Below are 24424 nucleotides of genomic sequence, written 5' to 3' on the forward strand. Positions count from 1 at the left end.
TCTCTCTCGCGGATCTAGTTGTGTGCGTTAGTTTTTTTTTAGTTTCTTCGAAAAATCTTCGAAAAATACCTGGGGGAGGATGTGTGTATGAAAGAATGTACTTCAGAAAAGAAAGTGAAAAATAAAAAAAAAACGAATATAAAATATGTTAAACGAAGTTTTAAGTGTGTATGAACTCATTGCTATCCGAAAAAAAGCGAGGGGGGGCTCTTGAAATGTAGTACACATGTATGCAACATGTATCGTGTCGCCGCGACGGTGTATCTCGCTCAATCCGTTAAGCCTGAAAAGTGCTTCTATCGGATCGTCTAATCGGGCGCCATTTAATCAATCCGTTAGCGAAAAGTCGCATGGATTATGGTACCGGGGCATCCACTGATGGCGTCGAGCATCGCCGAGGATGTGATCGAATGCGGAATATCCTAAACGAGGAGCTTCATTCCGGATTTTGTTTGCAATAAGGTAAGTTATGATAACACACAAAGCATACGAAAAAAGAGTGAGTAATCTTATTCTTAACTTTCATTTCTTCAACAGCGCTGAACTAATCCTCCAGCTTACAACGAACGGTCAACGGATGAGGAAGGAGAGGAGGGACGGCAAAGGTACACGCACAAACGTGCACACATCAGCCTTGTCGGAGAACGAGAACACGGGAGGGGGAGACCGGCAACGTATAGAACCTTTAAGCTCCCTCGTGCGTTCGTGCTTGCGTGCGCGCGCGCGTCTATGTGTGTGTATGTGTGTGCATGCCTGCGTTCGTGGCTGTGTGTGTTTTTGCCGCTTCGCATAACGAGATCCTACGGGATCACCTTGCGAAAAACACCAAGAGAGGGGGGAGGGGTAGGTGTATGTGTATGTGTATGTGTGTGTGTATGTGTGCTTGCATGCGTGCGTGGCTGTGTATGTGTGTATGTATGTGTGCTTGCATGCGTGCGTGGCTGTGTGCGTGTTTTTGCTGTTTCGCGATCTCCTACGGAATCACCTTGCGAAAACACGAGGGGGGGGGAGGAGTGGGGTGTGTGTGTGCTTGCCTGCGTGCTTTGTGTGTGTGTTTTTGCGTTCACGTTCTACGGGATCACTTTGCGAAAAACACCAAGGGGAGGAGGAGGTGTGTGTGTGTGTGTATGTGTTTTTTTTCTTTGCCGATTCGCTCTCTCTCGCGGATCTAGTTGTGTGCGTTAGTTTTTTTTAGTTTCTTCGAAAAATCTTCGAAAAATACCTGGGGGAGGATGTGTGTATGAAAGAATGTACTTCAGAAAAGAAAGTGAAAAATAAAAAAAAAACGAATATAAAATATGTTAAACGAAGTTTTAAGTGTGTATGAACTCATTGCAATCCGAAAGGAAGCGAGGGGGGCTCTTAAAATGTAGTACACATGTATGCAACATGTATCGTGTCGCCGCGACGGTGTATCTCGCTCAATCCGTTAAGCCTGAAAAGTGCTTCTATCGGATCGTCTAATCGGGCGCCATTTAATCAATCCGTTAGCGAAAAGTCGCATGGATTTTGGTACCGGGGAAAGCACGTGTTGGACGGGAGAGACAAAGTGTGGAATAAACCTCATGCGAATGTGTGCATACAGCAAAAATAAACATGTGTGCCTCATCATTTCTATAAGCAATCCGAAAAGGGGGTGGAGCAAACACATTGGTATGCGTGAGGTGCAGAAGAAATCGGAGCGTTATAGTATGTGTGAACGCGATCGTTCGGGTCGAATGTGTCTATGTGTGCGTGAAACCACATTTACACTTCTACTGCAAGTGGGTACGTAAGTGGGTCCATATGTGTACGACACGATCCCATACAAAACTTCGGCTTTTGCGGACTGGGTTGCGGACTGGGGATTCTCCGCTTAACTCTAGGATTTTACACACACCATGATAAAATATCCCGCTCGTTGTTTGTAGGGTATTTTGATCGGAAATTTAGTTGTATCTTTGTTTGTGCCTGTGATCATGGGTGGAGCTCGATTTTTGCGATACATATTATCAATCGGCTTATTATGTTGGTTCTGGTTGTTATTGTTTTGGGTGTTAATGGGTCTGGCGCCAAATGTAAACAACGTACGGTTGTCAGTAGCGACATCCGAGAACAAACGTTTTGACCGATTTATGCGACGAATTTTAGCGGGGGAGTGGCTACTTCGTGGAGTTTTTAGATCGAGCTGACATCCGTGCAAACCCAGTTTTAATTTCATTAGTCAATGGCTCCATAACGGTCTTGATGCTTTCGGCGACCGTTATTGCCGTCTGGAAGCCAGATTGCATGGCTGCGACTTTTACGAACTTGGTGCGCGGATTCATAAATACGTTGTTGCAGCTAATACAGCACCAGTGTAATTGTTTATATTCCGCAATGCGCAGGAACAGATCAACAGGAACCGAAGTGCAGCGCTGGTGAAATGGAGAGTCGCACAGGCAGCAGCTGATAGATGCCTCTTCAATTTCCATAGTGCAGGCGTTGCAAATTCGGGCCATTCTACGGGAGCGGTGCAGGTTTTCGTTGCAGCAACAAGAGCGATGGCGGTTAGGACACGCGAACTCAAATGCGATCCGAAAAACTAAATTTACGCGGGTAGTTTTGGTCAACAGAGATAAACGCACTATTGAACGATAATGGAACGGTGTTCTAAAATACTGTGATTATACAGAAATCGGAAAATAGTGTGATAAACAGCGCGATTTTAAAGAAAATGTACTGAGCGATATGCGAATGCGACTTTTACGTTAAACGTCAAACGTCAATGTTGTTGTGGTCAATGGTTGTAAAGCAAACTTACCAAAAATTTAGCAAAACATTAGCAAGGGGGGGGGGGTATTTATTTCTGGGCCCCAAGGGACCGCTTAGTTGGCGTAGTGCTCGCCCCCGAGTACACACGTAGCAACACACTGTATTTCGAATATAAATTATTATTTATTGTTTGACTGTGTTGACTATGACTTTTTGTTTCATTGGCCGTGTTGCATTTGCATTTGTAGGATGAACGTTTGTTTTTCACTAGCATCGATGGTGGTGATAAACATGGTTTTAGTTCGACCAAAACAATGTTTACCAGGCATAGTTAATGCCGAGGCCATTGCTGTAAGTCATGTGCGCAACGGCTGGAGCAGCGGAATATGCAACGCCCAGTAGTGCCGGATTCTTAAGTGCCGTAGCAGCATAACCGACATGACCATAAGCAGGAGCAGCGATTGCATGTGGATAAGAAGCGGCGATATGGCCAACCGCCAGTCCTGGATTGCTTACTCGCACATCGGATTTGCTGACTGAAGAGTAGGGAGTATCGATGGTCTTCGAGTAGGTCGAGATCTGTCCCAAGTTTCCATAACTGCGTAGGATATTAGACTGCTGGCTGGTAATGGCCGGAGTGTGAATACCTGCGTAAGTTGGGCCTGCTGGGTTCAGAGTGTAGGCGGCTTGGGATACAGCAACCAAAGCAAAAAGAGCGACAAACTATGGAAAAGAATAAACTTTAATAAAACTGCTCTTTCATATGAACACATTACATATAACCACTTACACGATACATTGTGACAGAGAAATATGTAAACAGAATAACTGAATAAATGATAACGTCAATGAAATCGTCGATGCGACTGCTTTGAATTCAGTTAGGAAACTGATAATCCATAAAGAGACTGCATATCGCTTTTATAGTACCCAATGGAACCCGCAAAAAGCATGCCAGTAGTGAATTGCTTTGCTTTGTTGGTGTTTTTTTTTCATCGTGTACTTCAATCTTGCAGGTCACACGCACCCACAGGTCACTCTCACTTGCATTGCGTTGGGAAAGGGTGGACGAAGTAGTACGATGTTAAACTAGATTCATAAAGCAACATAATCACTATCACAATCACCAGAGAGCTGCATGACTGCATGCATGGCAAACTTGTTGAAGATAATGTATATAATGCATAAATGTAAAATAAAATGCATAAAATGCAGAAATGTAAAATAAATGTATGCATGTATATATTTATATATATATATATATATATATATATATATATATATATATATATATATATATATATATATATATATATATATATATATATATATATATATATATATATAATATAACTATATACAGCGCCAACCACAACTATATGGACAGTCGTTTTTCGCGATTTGCGGAAAATCCATAAGAGATAGATAAAAACAGTGAATCTATGAGTTGTGCAGAATACTATTTCACATCTTTGTATATTTTTTTCAAATTTCTTCAACTCATTTTTACACGAGCTATGACGAAAAAACAAATTTATGGTCGTACCATAACTATAAAGACACCTCGAAAAACAAGTCTCATGTGCTAACTAACGCATTTAAAAATCGTTCAAAAATATAAAGAGTAGCGGTCTAAGAGAACATCGATGGTGAAGTGGGTGGTGGGAGGAAAAAAATATCAGACTAGGATTACATTCCTTAACTATGGATGTAACAGCAGCAAATATTTAGATTCTGCTAAAAAATCGTTGTTGATGTTTTTGTGTCGCTTTTGTTTGAACGGATCAGTTTTGAACCGTTGTTCACAAAATTGATAAGGTTCTCATGGCAATTTCAAAATAGTTTTTGAAAAACTTTTTACACACTTTGATTTCCATTTTCAAAACAATCATTCCAGGCGAAAAAATTGGTTTTTTTATTTTTTTTATATTCGATTTTTTTTTATAGTTACTCTTATAAAACTAATAAAACCTTAAAATAAGTTATAAAAACACTTTTTAAAAATCGTTCAAAAATATATTTCTTTAAAATCTTTGTAGAATATGTGATTTATATTTTTGAACGATTTTTAAATGCGTTAATTAGCACATGAGACCTGTTTTTCGAAGTGTCTTTATAGTTATGGTACGACCATAAATTTGTTTTTTCGTCATAGCTCGTGTAAAAATGAGTTGAAAAAATTTGAAAAAAAATATACAAAGATGTGAAATAGTATTCTGCACAACTCATACATTCACTGTTTTCATCTATCTCTTACGGATTTTCCGCAAATCGCGAAAATATATTTATATTTAGCCTAATTAGCTTATTTTGTTTCGGGTGTTTTCAGTAAGTGTGTCACAATTGTTTTAATATGAACGGTGAGGCCTCAACTCATCCCGTTGTTTTGTTATGATATGATCTGATTTGCTGAGTGTGTTATAATGAATGTGTTGCAATATTGTGGTTTGGCTTTCCGAAGTGTGTTACAATTAAATTACAATTAAAGTATGTGTGGTTTATAGTTAAATCTGTGTAGTAGAAATGCTAAACTGTTAATACATGCTTGAAAGTGGTATTGCTTGAAGTGATAATTATTGGTTTATTTCAAGTCTTGGGGATTGTATGCCTTCAGTAACGTTGCGATTTTAGTAAGTTTATTGCATCACGTCTGCAGTTATTATGTCTTGAATAAAATTGTTTCTTAGAATTGCAGTTTCATTGCAGACAATCAGCCGTATCGGTGAACTCGTTCATCGGAGAATGTTCTTCTTTCATGAGAGTACAGGGGTGTAGCACTAGGTTGGGCTGTACAAAACCTAGACGGTTTTCTAATTTTTAATCTAGTGATAAAAATAATGTATAAAAATGGCTATAAAATGAGTGAAAATGAGCGTCGCGGCGAACGTTCCCGGGAACGATCGAAAACACCGATACGGCCGAATAACATCAACCATATCTTCAGCGCTCGTGAGTCATCACACAGCTGTTTCACATCTAGTGATGGGTCAAATAGCACAGTGCTACCACGCACGCACAGTACGTTAATATGTGCGGGCACACTTGCACACTAAACAAAATTGTGGTACCACTTTTGTGCAACCGCACAATTTTGTGGTACCGCATAATTTTGTACGCGCACTATTTTGGTGCTATAACGCAATTTTGTGCGCTAGCAATTTTGTGCGCAAGCAATTTTGCGAAGGACCACAATTTTGTGGTAGAGCACAGCACAACTATACCTCAATTTTGTGTACGCACAGTTTTGCACTACTGTAATAAGGGTGTTACCACATTGAATGTGCGGTTCTATATTCTCGTGCTACGTCAATGTGGTAACACACTTACTACAGTTGCGCAAAATTGTGGTATAGTTCAAAACTGTGCTCTACCACAAAATTGTGTTCTACCACAAAAAAGCACAAAATGCTACTTGACCCATCCCTATTCACAGCTACCGTACACCACGAAACAGAGCAAAAAAATCAGAACGAGTATAACTCGGGCAAATCGCTACAAAAGGGATCTGTTACCCCGAGCGAGACTCGGGCAAAACACTGAATGGGTTAACGCAACCTATTGGATATTTTTTGAAAGATTTATATTTTTTAATGGATCCTATGTCACCTTTCCTACGTTCGAAAATCTTCAAGTCTATCAGGTTTCAAACAGTGCATTAACCTTTTTTCTCCTTTTTTGACATCTCACACCTGTGTTGTTATTTTTGTTGTTGGCTCTGTTTTTATTTTCAGCTGTACATATTCCATATCACCTCGTTTTCTTTCTCATTCCAAAAAAGTAATCTTTATTTTTTACCTGTTTTATTTTTATTTCCGTTTTTTGAGTATATCTTTTGGTCATGTTCATAAAACATGTTGGCAGTCCTGTTTCTTTTTGTTTTTTTTAGTCTACAGGCTTCCATAAAAGAGGCTTTTTATTTTATTTTATTTTTATTTTATTAATTGCTCGGCCACGTTGGGTTACAGCAATAGTTCTTACTGACTATAATATACAATTATTCACGAAGGAGTTGGAAGGAGTTTATGGTACGGAAAAGGAGCGAAGACGGGATCGGTAGACAGGATAGGATATGTTGAAATCGAACAGATCAGAATGTAGCATATCTGCTATACAAAACTTATTATAATACACACTATCAGCTATAGACACATTGTAACACACTTTGGAAAGCGAAACCACACCATTGTAACACATTCATTATAACACATTCAGTAAATCAGATCATACCATAGCACCGCAACCGGAAGAGTTCAGGCCGTCCATTCAAACAAATAACAGTTGTGACACACTTATCAAAAACAACCGAAACGCACAACATAAGCAGGAACAGTATGTAACCCAAAGCAAGAACAGTATATGCATTAAACCCAAAACAGGAACTTAGTGACAAGAACCATCGTTCTTGTCAACAAAAGACAAACGTAACTAGCTGAGTGAAAACAATAACTTTCCGACATAAAACCCGGAACCAAATGTGTGAAACCCTTAACTTCATTTGAGTATAAATAAAACCAATTCCAACCGTGGCAAGTCAGATTCGTTCGGACTGTCAAGATAGGACATTACGCTGCCCAAAAATCTTCGCCTTCCAACTTATTTCAAGAGTTTAGTTATGTCCCCCTTCCCAAGGTAAGGCTTCTAAAACTCCAACGTTTCCAGTAAGGGAAACCTCCTAAAGGTTTCTATAATCGCCTGGACGATCAAGTGTCGAAAAGTCCGCTCGAACGAAGTTTTATTCCACCTCGGCTCATGTCAGCGAAATACTGACCTACCGCGACGGTACTCGAAGTACAGTTGTACGATCATCGCATTACATGGCGACCGTAGCTATCGTCCGAACTCATTACATGGCGACCGTGACCTTAATCTGCAATCGACAGGCAGAAGTGTAAGCAAATTATTTCAAGTAAAATGTGATACGTACAACGGTAACGTAAAGCTAAAGTGTCGTGTGACGAACCAAAAGTATTGTGACCATAACCGGCATTCGGCGGAAAGTGAAAAAAAGTGTCAAATGTGCAATTTTTTTTACGGAACATTCATCAACGCAGCTGGCGCAAGTAAACCATATGTTAACAAAAGCAATAACGATGAAAGAACAGCTACAAGCAAGTTTCGTACAGTGCAGAATGAAAAATAAAAACATTTAGTGCAGTGTAAGTGCGAAATGAATGTTTAATTGACGAACAAACATTAACCGTACACAGTGATGTGAGAACCTACCTAAATGTGTAAAAACGTATTAACGCTTATGCGATCGGTTTACCTAGTAGAGTAACCTTGAAATGGGAAACTATAGAAAAAAAATGCTAACTTTTAACAACAACCCCAGTTCAGCACAGTACAGTGTAGCAATCTATACGATTCTTGGAGCAAGTGATATGGAATAATAAAGTGCAGTGCAAAACAAGTAGTGATCAGCGTGATTGAATGGAACAACCGTTCCCAACGTGGAAGACGAAAAGACAAGGCGAGCCCACTGCCCAATCTGGATTGGCAGACGAGAATGAACAAGTGTCCCAACCCCGACAAGACATCGAGCGACAACTGATGACATCGTGGAAATTCACACCAAGCACCGATTAAACTGCAAGCACCAGTATAAATACAGCGTAGAATCAGCAGCAACAAAATGCACGTCGCATATTCCATTAAGGTACTGTAACTTTAAAATATGGTCAAATGGGTTTTCAAAGCTAGGAAATAGGAAATAGGAAGTAATTGAAAACAATATGAAAAAGGAATGATTACTATAAGCGATAAAATCGAAATTTTGAAATATATATTTAAAAAAATACAGGATCCTAATCAAAGAACTTGTACAAGAACACAACTAAGAATTAAAGCTGAAGAAACATTTAAAGAAATTCAAAATGACATCGAAAAAATAGATACAAATATACTTTTAACAAACTATTAGAATTTAGCAAAATTTCTAATGCATTAATACAAAATATCATTGCTATGAGCACATCAAAAACCAACGACGATTCACGTAACAAATCATCTGATTTTTCTACAAATAGCTCAGAGGATAAAAATATCAATTTAACACTGTTAACAACCAGTAGATTATCATTTAAACTCTTAGCTCAGATCATATTTGTCTTACTAAAGCTGCATAAAAAAATTAAAATGGCTAATTTTGATATTAAAACAGCCACAGGTCTTGTACCCACATATGACGGGTCACCCGATACCTTTAATGCATTTGAGGACGCTTCCACGCTATTGTTCGAGTTAAATCCAAACCATGAAGAAATGCTCGTAAAATTCATAAGAACCAGACTGACTGGTAAGGCTAGAATAGGGTTACCTAGCAATATAACGACTTTTAATGAATTAATCAATGATATAAAGAGAAGATGTGAAGATAAAACAACACCTGATAAAGTAATAGCCAAACTAAAATCCATAAAAACAAGGGATGCACAATCAATTTGCAATGAGGTCGAACTACTTTCAGAGAAACTGAAAGTAATTTATCTTAAACAAGGAATTCCAGAAAAAATAGCTAACGATATGGCAATAAAAACAGGTATCGACACACTTAAAGAAAAGGTAGCAAACTCTGAAACTAAAATACTGTTGAAGGCAGGTACTTTTGCGACAATAACCGATGCAACACAGAAAGTAATGGAGAATGAAAGTGAAGAAACAAACAGAACTACTAATGTCCTTAACATAAATACACAACGCTACAATAGATACTATCCTAGAAACCAAGGTAACCAGAATAGGAACAATCAAAACAACTATGGTCCAAATACAAACCAACCATACCGAAACTACTATAATAACAGAAATAATAACAACTTCAACAATCGCAATAATAACAATAGCAGCTACAACAACAATCTGCGAAACAATATTCGCTATAACAACAGATTTATTCAGGGATACAATAATGAAAGATACAACTCCAACTTCAATGGTAATCAGAACAGACCAAACAAAAACCTTAGGCCAATAACAAATGGAGAAACAGGGCAACAACAACGAAACATATACCATACTACAGCTCAGATACAGGAAGTGGAGGAAAACAATTTTTAGACCAACAGGAGTCAACTCAAACCTTAGATCAATTTACTCATTAGAGCTAAATGGAGTTGATTATATAAAGATTAGATTGAGCATTGCAAATAATGAAACATCAATATTACTAGTTGATACAGGAGCATCAATTTCTTTATTTAAAGCAAGCAAGTTAAAGAAAAATCATGGCCCAATACGTTCAGACTCAATATCATTAACAGGGATATCTAACACACCAATTTATTCAAAAGGAAGTACAACATGCACTATATATTTCAACAATCTAGAATTGGAACACGATTTTGTATTAGTTCCAGATGAATTCAACATAGGAGCAGATGGTATATTAGGCAGAGACTTTTACAAATTATACAGATGTTCAATTAATTATCATTTGGAAATGCTTACATTCACGTGTCAGGGAGAAGAAATTCAGCATAACATTGAAGAAGATGATGGAAAAGGATTTATTTTGCCAATCAGAAGTGAAGTGGTACGTAAAGTATATCTTCCAAACATTACAGAGGATACTATAGTCTTCGCACAAGAAATTAAACCAGGAGTATTCTGTGGCAGCACTATTATTTCAAAGGATAATCAGTTAATTAAATTCATCAATACAAGGCAGAGAAATATTTACATAACAAACGCAGAATTTAAACCCATTACAGAACCATTAGCAAATTATGAAGTGAAACAAGTGAATAACAAAGTAGGAGAAATTAATAATGATAGATTGCAAAAACTATTACAAAAAATTAAAGTGGATAAAATCCCCACTACAGAAATTTATAATTTGAAGAAAATCGTAACTGACTATAACGATATATTTTGCGTAGAGGATGATCCCATTACTACAAATAACTTTTACCCTCAGAAAATTGAATTAAAGGATAATATTCCTACGTATATACCGAATTATAAACAAATATACTCACAGGCTGATGAAATACAAAATCAGGTAGACAAAATGCTTAAGAATGACATAATTGAACACTCAGTCTCCCCATATAACTCACCTATATTATTGGTTCCAAAGAAATCAACGGATGATAATAAAAATGGAGACTTGTAGTAGATTTCAGGCAGCTAAACAAAAAGGTTATACCAGATAAATTTCCATTACCAAGAATAGATACAATATTAGATCAGCTAGGGTTGGCAAAATATTTTAGCACCCTTGATCTCATGTCAGGATTCCATCAAATACCTTTAGAAAATGATTCAAGAAAATTTACAGCTTTTTCAACCGGATCAGGGCATTATCAATTTAAACGTATGCCGTTCGGTTTAAACATTAGCCCCAACAGCTTTCAACGCATGATGGCTATCGCTATGGCAGGATTAACTCCTGAGCTAGCATTTGTATATATAGACGATATAATCGTTACTGGCTGCAGTGCACGGCAGCACATCGGTAACATAGTTAAGGTTTTTGATAGGTTAAGGTCTTACAATTTAAAATTAAATCCAGAAAAATGTTCATTTTTCAAAACAGAAGTTACTTATCTAGGTCATAAAATAACAGATAAGGGTATATACCCAGACGATTCTAAGTTTGAAACAATTAGAAACTTCCCTTTACCTAAAAATGCAGATGAAGTACGAAGATTTGTTGCATTTTGTAATTATTATCGGAAATTTGTACAGAATTTTGCAAAAATTGCTAAACCTTTAAATAACTTAATTAAGAAAAATGTCAAGTTTATTTGGACAGATGAATGCCAAAAAGCATTTAATAGTTTAAAAGAAAGCCTTTTGTCTCCAGCAGTCTTGAAGTATCCGGATTTTACTAAAGAATTCATACTAACAACTGATGCTTCAGATGTAGCATGTGGAGCAGTTCTTTCTCAAATCACAGATGGAAAAGATCACCCAATCGCGTATGCAAGCAAAAGCTTCACGCAAGGAGAAAAGAATAAGCCTATCATAGAAAAGGAACTTACAGCAATTCACTGGGCAATCAATTATTTCAAACCATACCTATACGGCAGAAAATTCACCGTAAAAACAGATCATAGACCATTAGTATATCTTTTTGGTATGAAAAACCCAACATCTAAACTAACAAGAATGAGACTAGATTTAGAAGAATTTGATTTTAAAATAGAATTTTTAGCAGGTAAAACTAACGTAGTAGCAGATGCTTTATCCAGAATTATAACTGATTCTGATGAGCTTAAAGCATCAATTCCTAAAAATAAATCAGATATATCAAATCCTATTTTAATGGTAAATACTAGAGCTATGATAAAGAAAAACAACGTTGTAGAAAACAAAGAAAACAAAAAGAAAAAGGAAGAAATAATAGAAGAATATAATCCAACAAACATGTATGAAACAGACAGGCCATCTGATACAACTAAAATGTTGAAAATGAAATCAAACATTAACGAAAAAGATGAATTTATTGAGCTCGTGATATACAATCACAATTACTACAAAGCGCTGGGAAAATTTAAAATACCCATAACTTCTGCGAAGCAAAGTCAAACACTAGAGTTTGTACTGCATGAATCATGCCTAATCGCTAGAAAGTATCACAAGAATTTAGCAATTGCATCGAATGACAGATTATTCGAATTTTACTCAATGTCGACCATAAAAGAAATAATTAACAAAATGGTAACAGACGTTCACATCGTCGTATTTACACCACCTAGACTGGTAGAAGATACAGAAGAACAGATCAAAATATTGTCCAATTTCCACACAACACCATCTGGAGGTCATATAGGACAATTCAAGCTGTATAGTAAGATAAAGGACAAATTCAAATGGAAAAATATGAAAGCGGATATCATCAAGTATGTAAAAAGTTGTAAAGCATGCGCAACTAATAAGATCTTAAAACATACTAAAGAGGAAACTGTTGTGACGACAACACCCTCCAAACCTTTTAACATCATAACGATTGATACCGTAGGCCCTTTACCAAAAACAGCAAATAATAATCGATACGCAGTTACGATCCAATGCGAATTATCGAAATATATCGTAATCATCCCGATTCAAAACAAAGAAGCAAATACAATAGCAAAAGCATTAGTAGAAAATTTTATTCTTACATTTGGAAATTTTTTAGAAATGAGATCAGATCAAGGACTTGAATATAACAATGAAATTTTGGCACAAATATCAAAAATATTAGAAATCAAACAAACATTTGCAGCAGCATATCATCCACAAACAATAGGATCTTTAGAGCGAAACCATAGAAGTTTAAATGAATATTTACGAAGTTACACCAATGAGCATCATGATGACTGGGATCAATGGACTAAATTTTATGAATTCGTTTATAACACATCAGTACATAGCACAACTAATTTCACACCTTTCGAATTAATTTTTGGCAGACAAGCTAATTTACCACAAGAATTATATAAAACAAAAGTAGAGCCATTATACAATATAGAACAATACTACAATGAAATGAAGTTTAAATTACAAAAATCACATGAAATTGCAAAACAAAAACTTATTCAAGCAAAATTACAACGTCAAGCAAAATTGAATGAAAATGTAAACAAATTAAACATACGAATAGGAGATTATGTCTATTTAACAAACGAAAATAGAAGGAAATTAGATCCAGCTTATATAGGACCATTTACAGTCGTAGAAATTACAAATACGAACTGCGTTATAAAACACAATCGAACAGGAAAAACCACAACAGTACATAAAAACAGATTAAAAAATTTTTAGTGAATAATGCACTCTTTCGTATAAACTCAATCGTACATTATTCAAAAAGGGTGGAGGTGTAGCATATCTGCTATACAAAACTTATTATAATACACACTATCAGCTATAGACACATTGTAACACACTTTGGAAAGCGAAACCACACCATTGTAACACATTCATTATAACACATTCAGTAAATCAGATCATACCATAGCACCGCAACCGGAAGAGTTCAGGCCGTCCATTCAAACAAATAACAGTTGTGACACACTTATCAAAAACAACCGAAACGCACAACATAAGCAGGAACAGTATGTAACCCAAAGCAAGAACAGTATATGCATTAAACCCAAAACAGGAACTTAGTGACAAGAACCATCGTTCTTGTCAACAAAAGACAAACGTAACTAGCTGAGTGAAAACAATAACTTTCCGACATAAAACCCGGAACCAAATGTGTGAAACTCTTAACTTCATTTGAGTATAAATAAAACCAATTCCAACCGTGGCAAGTCAGATTCGTTCGGACTGTCAAGATAGGACATTACGCTGCCCAAAAATCTTCGCCTTCCAACTTATTTCAAGAGTTTAGTTATGTCCCCCTTCCCAAGGTAAGGCTTCTAAAACTCCAACGTTTCCAGTAAGGGAAACCTCCTAAAGGTTTCTATAATCGCCTGGACGATCAAGTGTCGAAAAGTCCGCTCGAACGAAGTTTTATTCCACCTCGGCTCATGTCAGCGAAATACTGACCTACCGCGACGGTACTCGAAGTACAGTTGTACGATCATCGCATTACATGGCGACCGTAGCTATCCGAACTCATTACAAGAAGTACTATTAAAAGACGACATAGCTCTTACAAAAGGCTCATTGCGAGTAAAACGTGTACGACATATAGGTAACTGGAGACGAAAACGATAACGTAAGGGGCGACTAGGTGCATACAAATGTAAGCGCGACAGAAATGAAGGAGTATCAATCGTATTGAGCAATATGCCAGCGACGAAAGAAGCCTGAGCGACCGAGAGGCGGTGCTCCAACTTGGCAAGTCCTAATAGAATGCATCTATCGTCATACGAATGAAGCGGAATAGAGTGATGACCCAGCGACCTACGAAATACGATCCTTGTAAAACGTCTCTGGATCCTCTCAATCCTTTGGAGCAGAGATAGTTGGAAAGGAGACCAGATGACACAGGCATATTCTAGTACGGAACGGACCCAACAACAATAAAGGGACTTAAGACAAAAAGGATCACGAATTTCAGTGGACATGCGACAAATATAACCAAGACTTTTGTTGGCCTTGTTGATGACATAGTCCGTGTGCTCCTTGAAAGAAAGACTCGGGTCAAAGAAGACGCCAAGATCCTTAGACAAGGACGCACGGGGAATAGGGGCATCACAGACACTATAAGCATGAGTTATACTTGTAGAAGATCGGAAGAAAGACAAGAAAGAACATTTTTCAGGACACAGGACTAAACCGTTAGAAGCACACCATGTAGAGAATTTACAGAGCCAGGATTGAAGGACTAGACAATCAGCTGTAGAAGATACAGGAAGAAAAATTTTAACGTCATCCGCATATAGCAAGAAGCCGTTAGGAGGAAGGATCAAAGTACAGTCATTGAGGAAGAGAATGAACAGTAAGGGACTAAGGACACTACCTTGAGGGACACCCGAAGAACTAAGAAAACATTCAGAGAAAGAGCCACAGATTTTAACTACATATGAACGATTCTCAAGATAGGAGTTGAACCACGGCAATATAGAGCCACCGAAACCTAGTTTTCGAAGCTTAGCAACAAATAATGATAGAGGTATACTGTCAAATGCCGCTTTGAAATCAGTATAGACAGTGTCTACTTGCTTACCACTAGACAGGTTATGATATAGAGAAGACAAAAAACACATTAGGTTGGTGGACACTGAGCGATTGGGCATAAAGCCGTGTTGTTCCGTAGAAATATAATTTTTTACACAAATAATAGAAATGCCTCTGTAGTTTAATGCTAGTGTGCGGTCACCTTTCTTATAAATGGGAACAAGCCAAGCTAGTTTCCATTGACTAGGAAAAATCCCTACACTAAGCGAGCGAGAAAAAAGACGAGTGAGAATAGGAGTGAGGGTATTGCCACATTTTTTCAAAACACAGGCAGGGATGCCATCGGGGCCTGGTGAAAACGAAGTTTTAAGTTTGGATAAAGCGGATTTTACTAGGCTTTCACTTACAACGACTGAATTACATGATATCACATCAGAGGGCGTGTAAGACAAGCCTACGTCCAAAGGAACCTTAAAAGAACTGGGATCGACAAATACACTAGAGAAATGTTTGGCAAACAGGTTACATATATCAGGATTGGACGTAGCAGAGGACAGATCAAGAAACAGGGTGGATGGTGTAGTGTGTAAATAGTATGAGTGTATATGTGTAAGAGTAGTGCGTAAGTAGTTGTAAGTAGTAATAAGAGTTATGGTGTATAAGCAGGAATTAAGCAGAGCAACGTGCACGCAATCGAGAGAAAGAGTTACCGGCGTGGGAGACTGCACAATACACAAACATGTCCAGCACGATCGTGGCAGTGTTTTATATGCAAGAAGATCGGGCATGTGTCGTCGTGTTGTAGAAATAAGAAAATGCGAGTGCAAAGCTTGAAAACGTACGATAGAGAGGTTTCACTAGCACACATATCAAACGAAAATAAGTTAAGTGAACCAGAAGAGTGTGTGTTAAACGTTAACGGTATCGATGTAGTATTCGAGATTGATTGCGGAGCGTGTAATACGGTATTACCAGAGGACATTTACCTCGAGAAATTTAGAAATGTGAAGTTAGAACCAACACAATTACGTTTCATAACGGCGTCTGGGCAAAGGTTAATCCCCTTGGGTAAAATGGTAGTGGATGCGACACGAAATAATAAAACGGTTAAATTGCAAATTGTAATAATTCCAACTGGAGATAAAGGAAGTGCATTATTAGGGCGAGATGGTTTAGATGTCTTATTCCCGGAATGGAGAAAAACGATTAAGTTAAACCAAATCGAAGAAAGTAATTGGAATAATGAAATGAGAGAGAAATTTCCTAGTCTGATTGATGGCAACCTTAAAGAAACGATCGAAGATTTCAAAGCAAATTTGATATTAAAACCAAACTACACTCCAATATTTCATAAGGCATATGCGGTGCCGTACGCACTTGTGGGAAAGGTAGTAGAAAACATAGAGAATTTAGTGAAAGATGGAATATTGATACCAACCAGATCATCGGCTTGGGCTAGTCCGATAGTAGTGGTAGAAAAGAGCGATGGTTCGGTACGTATTTGTATTGATGGAAAAGCGACAATAAACCGATATCTTTCCGTTGAACACTATCCATTGCCTAAAATAGATGATATATTGGCTAAGATTGCAAACTGGAGAATATTTTGTAAGATAGATCTTACCGGGGCATATTTACAAGTGAGGTTATCAAAAAATGCGCAAGATCTTTGTACCATAAATACACATAAAGGGTTGTATAAGTACACAAGGATGCCGTTCGGAGTGCAATCAGCACCGGCTATATTTCAAACAATCATTGATCAAATACTTATACGAACACCAGGTATAGCATATATGGATGATATTTTGGTAGGAGGAAAAACGAAAAAAGAATGCATGGAAAATCTGATGGAAGTGTTGAAGAGGCTTGAAAAATACAAAGTTAAGATAAATGAAAAAAAAATCGGAATTTTTCAAAACGAAGATAGAATTCTAACGAAGGTTACGTTATAACGGAAGACGGAATTACGCCAAACGCAGATAAAGTTAAAGCGATAGATAATGCCCCAGCACCTGTAAACGTAATGAAATTACAAGCATATTTGAGGATGTTAAACTATTATGGAAGGTTTTTGCCAAATTTAGCCAATTTATTAAGACCATTACACGAATTGTTACGGAAAAATATTAAATTTGAGTGGTCCAAAGAATATCAGGAGTCCTTCGATAAAACGAAATCACTGCTTAAGGCAAATCATGTATTAGAACCGTATGATCCTGAAAAACCGATAATATTAACGGTAGATGCTAGTTCCTATGGGGTAGGTGCGGTATTATCGCATGAAATAGGTGGACAAGAGAAACCAATTTATTTTGGGTCTGCGACCCTAACACAAGCACAAAAAAACTATGCACAAGTTCAAAAAGAAGCGTTAGCAATAATTTACGGAGTGCAAAAATTCCACAAGTATATTTACGGAGTAAAGTTTAAACTAGTAACGGATAATGCAGGAGTGAAGGAAATTTTTAAGCCTTCAAGAGCAACATCATCAATAGCTGTGGCGATATTAAGCCGTTGGGCATTAATATTAGCGAATTACGAGTATATAATTGAGCATAGACCGGGGAAAAAATGGGTCATGTAGATGCTATGAGTAGGTTACCATTAGCAGAAGAATCAATAATAGAAGAAGTAGAAGTTTCATTGAATGCACTATCTTGAAATGAAATTTTAGACATTGGGATGATAAGAAAATATCAGCAGAACGATGTATTATTGCAACAAGTTTATAAGAACGTAAAATACGGTTGGTCAAAAAATGAGTCAGTTCAGTTAAAAGAGTATTTTAAAATCAAAAACAATTTGGGAATCGAAAATAGAATACTTCTATTCAACGATCTAGTGATAGTCCCAGAAAAACTGAAAGAGAAAATAGTAAAATTGTTCACGATAATCATGATGGTCTAGTGAGAATGAAAATGGCAGCAAGAAAATTAGTTTGGTGGAAAAACATGGATAAGGATTTTCATAATTTCATTACGTTGTGTCAAATTTGCCAGTCAAGACAGATCATACCGAAGGAAGTAGTTACAACAAAATAGCCAAAAAGCTTACGTCCGTTTGAGAGAATTCATATTGATTTTTTTTTAAATTCGAGAATAGTACGTTAATGATAATGGTAGACAGTTTCTCGAAATTCATAGAAGTGAAAATTATGAAAAGTATAAGCGCAGAATATGTGATTGAAGTCATAGGAACATTTTTCGCATGTTTCGGAGTGCCAGAAGAGATAGTATCAGACAATGGGCCTCCCTTTAGTTCAGAAAAGTTTGTCATGTTCTTAAAGTCAAAAGGGATTCTTCTTCTTCTTTGGCTCAACAACCGTTGTCGGTCAAGGCCTGCCTTTACCTCTTGTGGGTTTGGCTTTCAGTGACTATTTGATTTCCCCCCATAGCAGGATAGTCAATCCTACGTATGGCGGCACGGTCTATTTGGGGCTTGAACCCATGATGGGCATGTTGTTAAGTCGTACGAGTTGACGACTGTACTACGAGACCGGCCTAAAGGGATTAAGGTCAGTAAATTACCACCGTATCATCCACAATCTAATGGATTAGCTGAAAGGGCGGTGCGAACGGTCAAAGGTGCATTGAAGAAATATCTGTTAGATGCAAGATTTAAAGTACTAAATCTACAGAGGAAACTAAATCAATTTTTCATAAACTATAGAAACAATCCATGCACAGTAACAAAAGCGACACCAAGCGAAAAAGTGTTTTGCTATGTACCACATACCCTTATCGCAAAAATTAACCCTACAACAGCACACAAAAGAGAGATTAACGATGAATGCAAGGAGCAAACAAAAGATATTGTAAAAAGAACTGTGGAAGATGCATTTCATGAAGAAGAAGAGGTATATTACAGGAATCATTTTAAAGAAATTCTGAGATGGATTCCAGCGGTAGTGAAAAAGTGTATAGGCAAAGTCGTGTACCTAATAAGCATAAATGGAATAATACGTAAAGTGCACAAAAATCTGTGCACAAAATTGAGACGAAAAACAATGCATGATAAGTTTATGGTAAATATAATACCTATATCAAACAAATGGTCTTATAAAAGAAAAAGAAGTGAGTCGAGTCTACCACCGTCTACCGTAATACGTAAAGTGCACAAAAATCAATTAAGACGAAAAACAATGCATGATAAGTTTATGGTAAATATAATACCTATATCAAACAAATGGTCTTATAAAAGAAAAAGAAGTGAGTCGAGTGTACCACCACGAAGACGAAGATCAAAAAGATTAGAAGGACAACCGCGTTTTAAATACCCAAAATAAGTAAACTTCGTTTAAGGGGGAGAAGTGTAAAGATTGGATAGAAACTTCGTTAAGGGGGAGAATGTAGTGTGTAAATAGTATGAGTGTATATGTGTAAGAGTAGTGCGTAAGTAGTTGTAAGTAGTAATAAGAGTTATGGTGTATAAGCAGGAAATACAGCAGTCGCATATGAACAGTAGAACAAGCAAGAGCTTTGGTATTGAGATATAACAGATGGAAGGCTAGCAGAGCCTCGCCGAGAGTTCACAAAACGAAAGAATGACCCAGGATCAATAGTGAGGCGCATTTGAAGACGCCGGACGTAGCGACGATACAGATGGCGATTAAGAAGACGATAAGCCTTAGCCGCATATTTATATACACAAAGATTGTGTAAAGTATTATTTAACCGGTAGGCGCGTTGAGCACGGTTTTTGTCCGATTTTAATAGACGTAAAGCTCTGTTCGACCACTTAGGATTAGGAGCGGGTTTAAGGAGAGGACAGCAGGAAGGGAAGGCGGAAGTGATTACATTAGTAAACGCTGCTACAGCTTGATTTATGTCACAGTCAGCATCAATAAAGGACCAATCGGTATCGGCTAAAATACGATGAAGCTTTTGGTAGTCCAGCTTCCTAAAATTGAACATACGAGCCGTAGGTATTCGTTGAGAGGATGCAGGGCGAGAGTGCGTAAGGAGCACACTTGTCTCAAGAGCAGAATGATGATTGTCTAGCGCAGGGGTCTCCAAAGACTTAAACACACATTTTATTAGTTTGATTATTTTCTACATTAATACATTCAGTTGGGATTTTCTCATTAAAAAGAAGGTTAAATGTTCGAATATTAGCTAAAGGTGACACCAAAATGGCCCTCAAAACCGACATTTGTAAAGCTATGCGGCCCGCGAAGTGAAAAGTTTGGAGACCCCTGGTCTAGCGCGACGAGTGGAACGTCAAGCTATGACGGGGGAGCAGCGCTCCAAGAAGGCAGCATTGGCAAATAGAAGGTCCAATTGTCTTCCGCGCATATTTTTTATGCCAGATAATTGCAGCAAACCGTTTACCGACATTCCATCAAGCAGAGAAACATTTTCACGAGATACACCAGTAGGAATGAACTTTATTGTCTTTAATCGTGCGCAGGAGAACAGTTTTGTAACAGTATACCGGAGTATTAAGAAAGAGAGCTTATCCGATCGGATGCTCCTTTTTATACCTTCTCTCTCTCGCCTTACGCTGTCCTTTCTCACGCACCTACGCACTCTCGCGAGGCTACGTATTTCTCGCGCTCATTATGCGTGTCCTGCCCGACTCTCCCGTTATCTTCTAAGCTCTCTAACTATCTACTTGAGACCCTGATTAACCCTTAATATCGCAGACCTCAAGTGATGAGAAAAAGCTGTCCTTTCCAATTCACTTAATTTGAACAGGCAAACACCACAAAGTGATTAACGCACGATGCCGACGGTTGCCAGGAGAGTGATGGTGAATTAAAATCACCAAGTAACACCATAACATCATTTGGTTTAAGTTTGCCAGCAACGAAACTAACACTCTCATGTAAATCGTCAAGGACTTCTTCGAAAGAACGCAGATCGGGTGGGATGTAAACGGCGCCGATATAGATTGCAAGGTTTTGAAGCTTAACAATTGTCCAAACAGATTCCAGCGAGTTGAACGGCAGTGATAAAGGGAGAGCAGGCAATGAGTACACCACCACCACGGCAACGGTTACTGTTGAGAGAATTTCGGTCGCAGCGATAGATGACATACGCATCCTCCGAGATAAGAGAGGACGGAATTGAGCCATCGAGCCATGTTTCAGTTAACACCAACACATCCATATCAAGCTCAGATAGAGAGAGGCGTAACTCGTCTAGTTTTGTGCGCAATCCTCTTACGTTTTGATAGTAGATGTTTAGTCGATCGATCGAAGGGATGAGAGAGCGAGATGCGCCGGGAGTGCTCTCACTGCAAGTTATTAACGGCGGAAGAGAGTCGGACGGATTGTGTGTAATAGATGCAGGGTTAGCTTCCATCAATTCGGGTAAAGTCGGTAGGTCATGAGAATCTTCAGCCGGATCAGCCGGTTTACGCTTGCTGAAAGTACTGCGTATAAGGAAAGCTCATAGGACCATGATCGGGCGAAATAGTGAAATCAGCGTTTCGCAGTTGTGTCGTGTGGTTGATAGAAGGTGGCGATGAAGGATGATCCGATTCACGAGTAATAGGCGCAGAAGTTGCAAGGGATGCTGCAGTAGTGGGTCGCCAAACATTGACGGAGCGGGATTAATTAGGCAATTGGATCTTGTGTTTGTTTCAAATGATCTTGAAGATAGCGTGCCTGTGCAGTCAGTCTATGTCTCCCTTGTCGCGATTGTTCCGGTTGATAACCACCATCCACCATTGGAAATCAAGCTGCAGTTTTCCCACACTAGTTCAGACGATAATTCCGGCATAGTCTTGCCTGGTGCTGTATCTGCTTATAATTTTGCCAGAGCTGATTTTGTTAGCATAAAGCAAGCGTTGAGGGACACTGATTGGACTGGACTTCGAAACATGGATGTAGAAGCTGCTTCTGAATACCTTACGTCAGCAGTGTCAGACATTATTGAGCAATTCGTACCTAAACGAATATTTACAAATTCTCAACCATGGTGCACTAGATACCTTAAAAGGTTAGAAAGAATGCGTCGTTCTGCGTATCGTATATTCAGTCGTACACGCAATGAAGCCGATAGAAGCAATTTCCTGGAGGCTGCAAGAATCTTCAAGTTTCATAACCGAAAATTGTATGCTAATTACATTCGCCGTGTCCAGATATCCATTCGGGCATGTCCAAAATCATTTTGGAACTTTATGGACCGTAAGATGAAACGTACTTCCCTCCCATCATGCATGACACTTGATGGTCGATTGTTTACTGACACGCGAGAAATATGTAATGGTTTTGCTGAGCTGTTTGCGCGTAGCTGCACGAGCTTTCCCGAACAAAACCAGAAGGTAGAGGAAGCGTTACGTTTCGTGGCACAAGACTCCGTTGACATTTTATTGCCTTCTTTTACTATCGATGATGTTCGTTCAATGGCTTCAAAGCTGAAACCCTCCTTAGCCTCTGGACCCGATAACATTCCGGGAATAGTTATCGTATCATGCATCGATGAATTGGCTTCACCACTAGCATCCATTTTTAATAATTCACTTCGCACTGGTTTCTTCCCTGACCTATGGAAAAAGTCATGGATATTTCCCGTTTACAAAAAAGGCGACAGAACTTCCATCTCAAATTATCGAGCTATTTCGATGCTATGTGCTCCCAGTAAGCTGTTCGAATTATTAGTCCATAAACATATAATGCATGGTGCTATTAACATATTTACACCTTTGCAACATGGCTTCCTACCTGGACGCTCCACCGTCACAAACCTAGTGCAGTTCTTGCATTTTACTTACAAGCAGCTAGACAAAGGGTTCCAAGTAGATACTGTTTACACTGATTTTCACTCTGCTTTCGATAGCGTCAATATCCATACCTTGACTAGCAAACTTTTAAAACTTGGTTTTCATATCAGCATAGTTAGGTGGCTGAATTCGTATCTGTCGCGTCGTTCAGTACGTATTAAGATTGGAGATTGCATCTCTAGTGAATTTAGCAGGGTCTCTGGTGTTCCTCAAGGCAGCATTTTAGGGCCTCTATTATTTAATCTCTTTATTAATGACATTGTTTACGCTATACCTGACTGCCCGGTGCTACTGTACGCAGATGACCTTAAAATGTACTTTCCTGTGCGTAGTTCTATTGACTGTCTCCGATTACAAGGCTTTCTTTCTGTTTTTAACCTTTGGTGTTCCTTAAACTGTTTGTCACTCAATGTTAGTAAGTGCTCGGTCATTTCGTTTACTCGTGCGAGAACTCCATTATGTTTTAATTATATTCTTTCTGACACTTTATTGCCTCGATCTGAAACTGTTAGGGACTTAGGCATTATATTAGACACGAAACTTGTTTTAGACAAACAATTTGACGACGTAATTGCTAGGGCTAACAGGACTCTTGGACACATAATTAGAAGTAGCAAAATGTTTCATGACCCTCTCTGTTTAAAATCACTTTACTGTTGCCTTGTTCGTCCTTTGATTGAGTACGCTTCAGTTGCTTGGTTTCCGGAGCAAGTCACTAGAATTGAGAGGCTTGAGAGGATCCAGCGAAAATTTACCCGGGTAGCTATTAAGCGGCTTCCGTGGAGACATAACGACGTGCTACCAGCTTATCATACGAGGTGTCAGTTGTTAGGGCTTGAAACTTTGGAAAAGAGAAGAATGGTTGCCCAAGGAATTTTTATGTTCAAACTATTAACTGGAAGAATCGATGCACCTCTATTGCTAAGTCATGTAAATTTGTATGTCCCTACTAGACCTTTAAGAACTCGACAATTTTTAATAACTGACTTTCGTTATCGTCTTTTCTGTGCTAGGGATCCGTTGTTATTAATGTCCAAGAATTTTAATTTATTTTCAAATTTTGTAGACCTGTCCTTTAGTGTACCGAAATGTACTAGCGTCATTCGAGATTGCATTACGTCTAATTTTAGGAACACATAGTTTATAAGACATTAGTTTTAATTGTGTATGTAGGCCATGGAGGCTCGATACTCTATAATAATAAATAAATAAATCTGTTAAGGTCGTTGAACTCCTTAAAAGAGATCCCTCGAGGTTGAAGCAGCCAAAGCAATAACCCGGTGCGAATCTGGTACACCAATTTTAAAAGATACGTAGGAGAGCGTAGAAAGATCCCGGTCGCGTCGTACAAGGCTATATACCAAAATGTCGTCTGTCCTTTTGTTAGAACAGGCCATTTCAC

The 24424-nt window shown here is 38.2% G+C and overlaps 1 protein-coding gene across 1 annotated transcript; it reads right to left on the reverse strand.

Annotated features, from left to right (window-relative positions):
- Nucleotides 1–2896: 2896 nt before the first annotated feature.
- LOC120897165 (cuticle protein 67-like) lies at nucleotides 2897–3640 on the reverse strand. Its single transcript, XM_040301829.1, has 2 exons — nucleotides 3524–3640; nucleotides 2897–3456 (listed from the first exon to the last, which is right to left on the reverse strand). Exons 1-2 carry the CDS (start codon nucleotides 3530–3532, stop codon nucleotides 3052–3054), a joined length of 414 nt encoding a protein of 137 aa, XP_040157763.1. The 5' UTR covers nucleotides 3533–3640; the 3' UTR covers nucleotides 2897–3051.
- Nucleotides 3641–24424: the final 20784 nt, after the last annotated feature.

Source organism: Anopheles arabiensis, chromosome 2 (genome assembly GCF_016920715.1).
Source record: "Anopheles arabiensis isolate DONGOLA chromosome 2, AaraD3, whole genome shotgun sequence".
In the NCBI taxonomy this organism is placed as follows: domain Eukaryota; kingdom Metazoa; phylum Arthropoda; class Insecta; order Diptera; family Culicidae; genus Anopheles; species Anopheles arabiensis.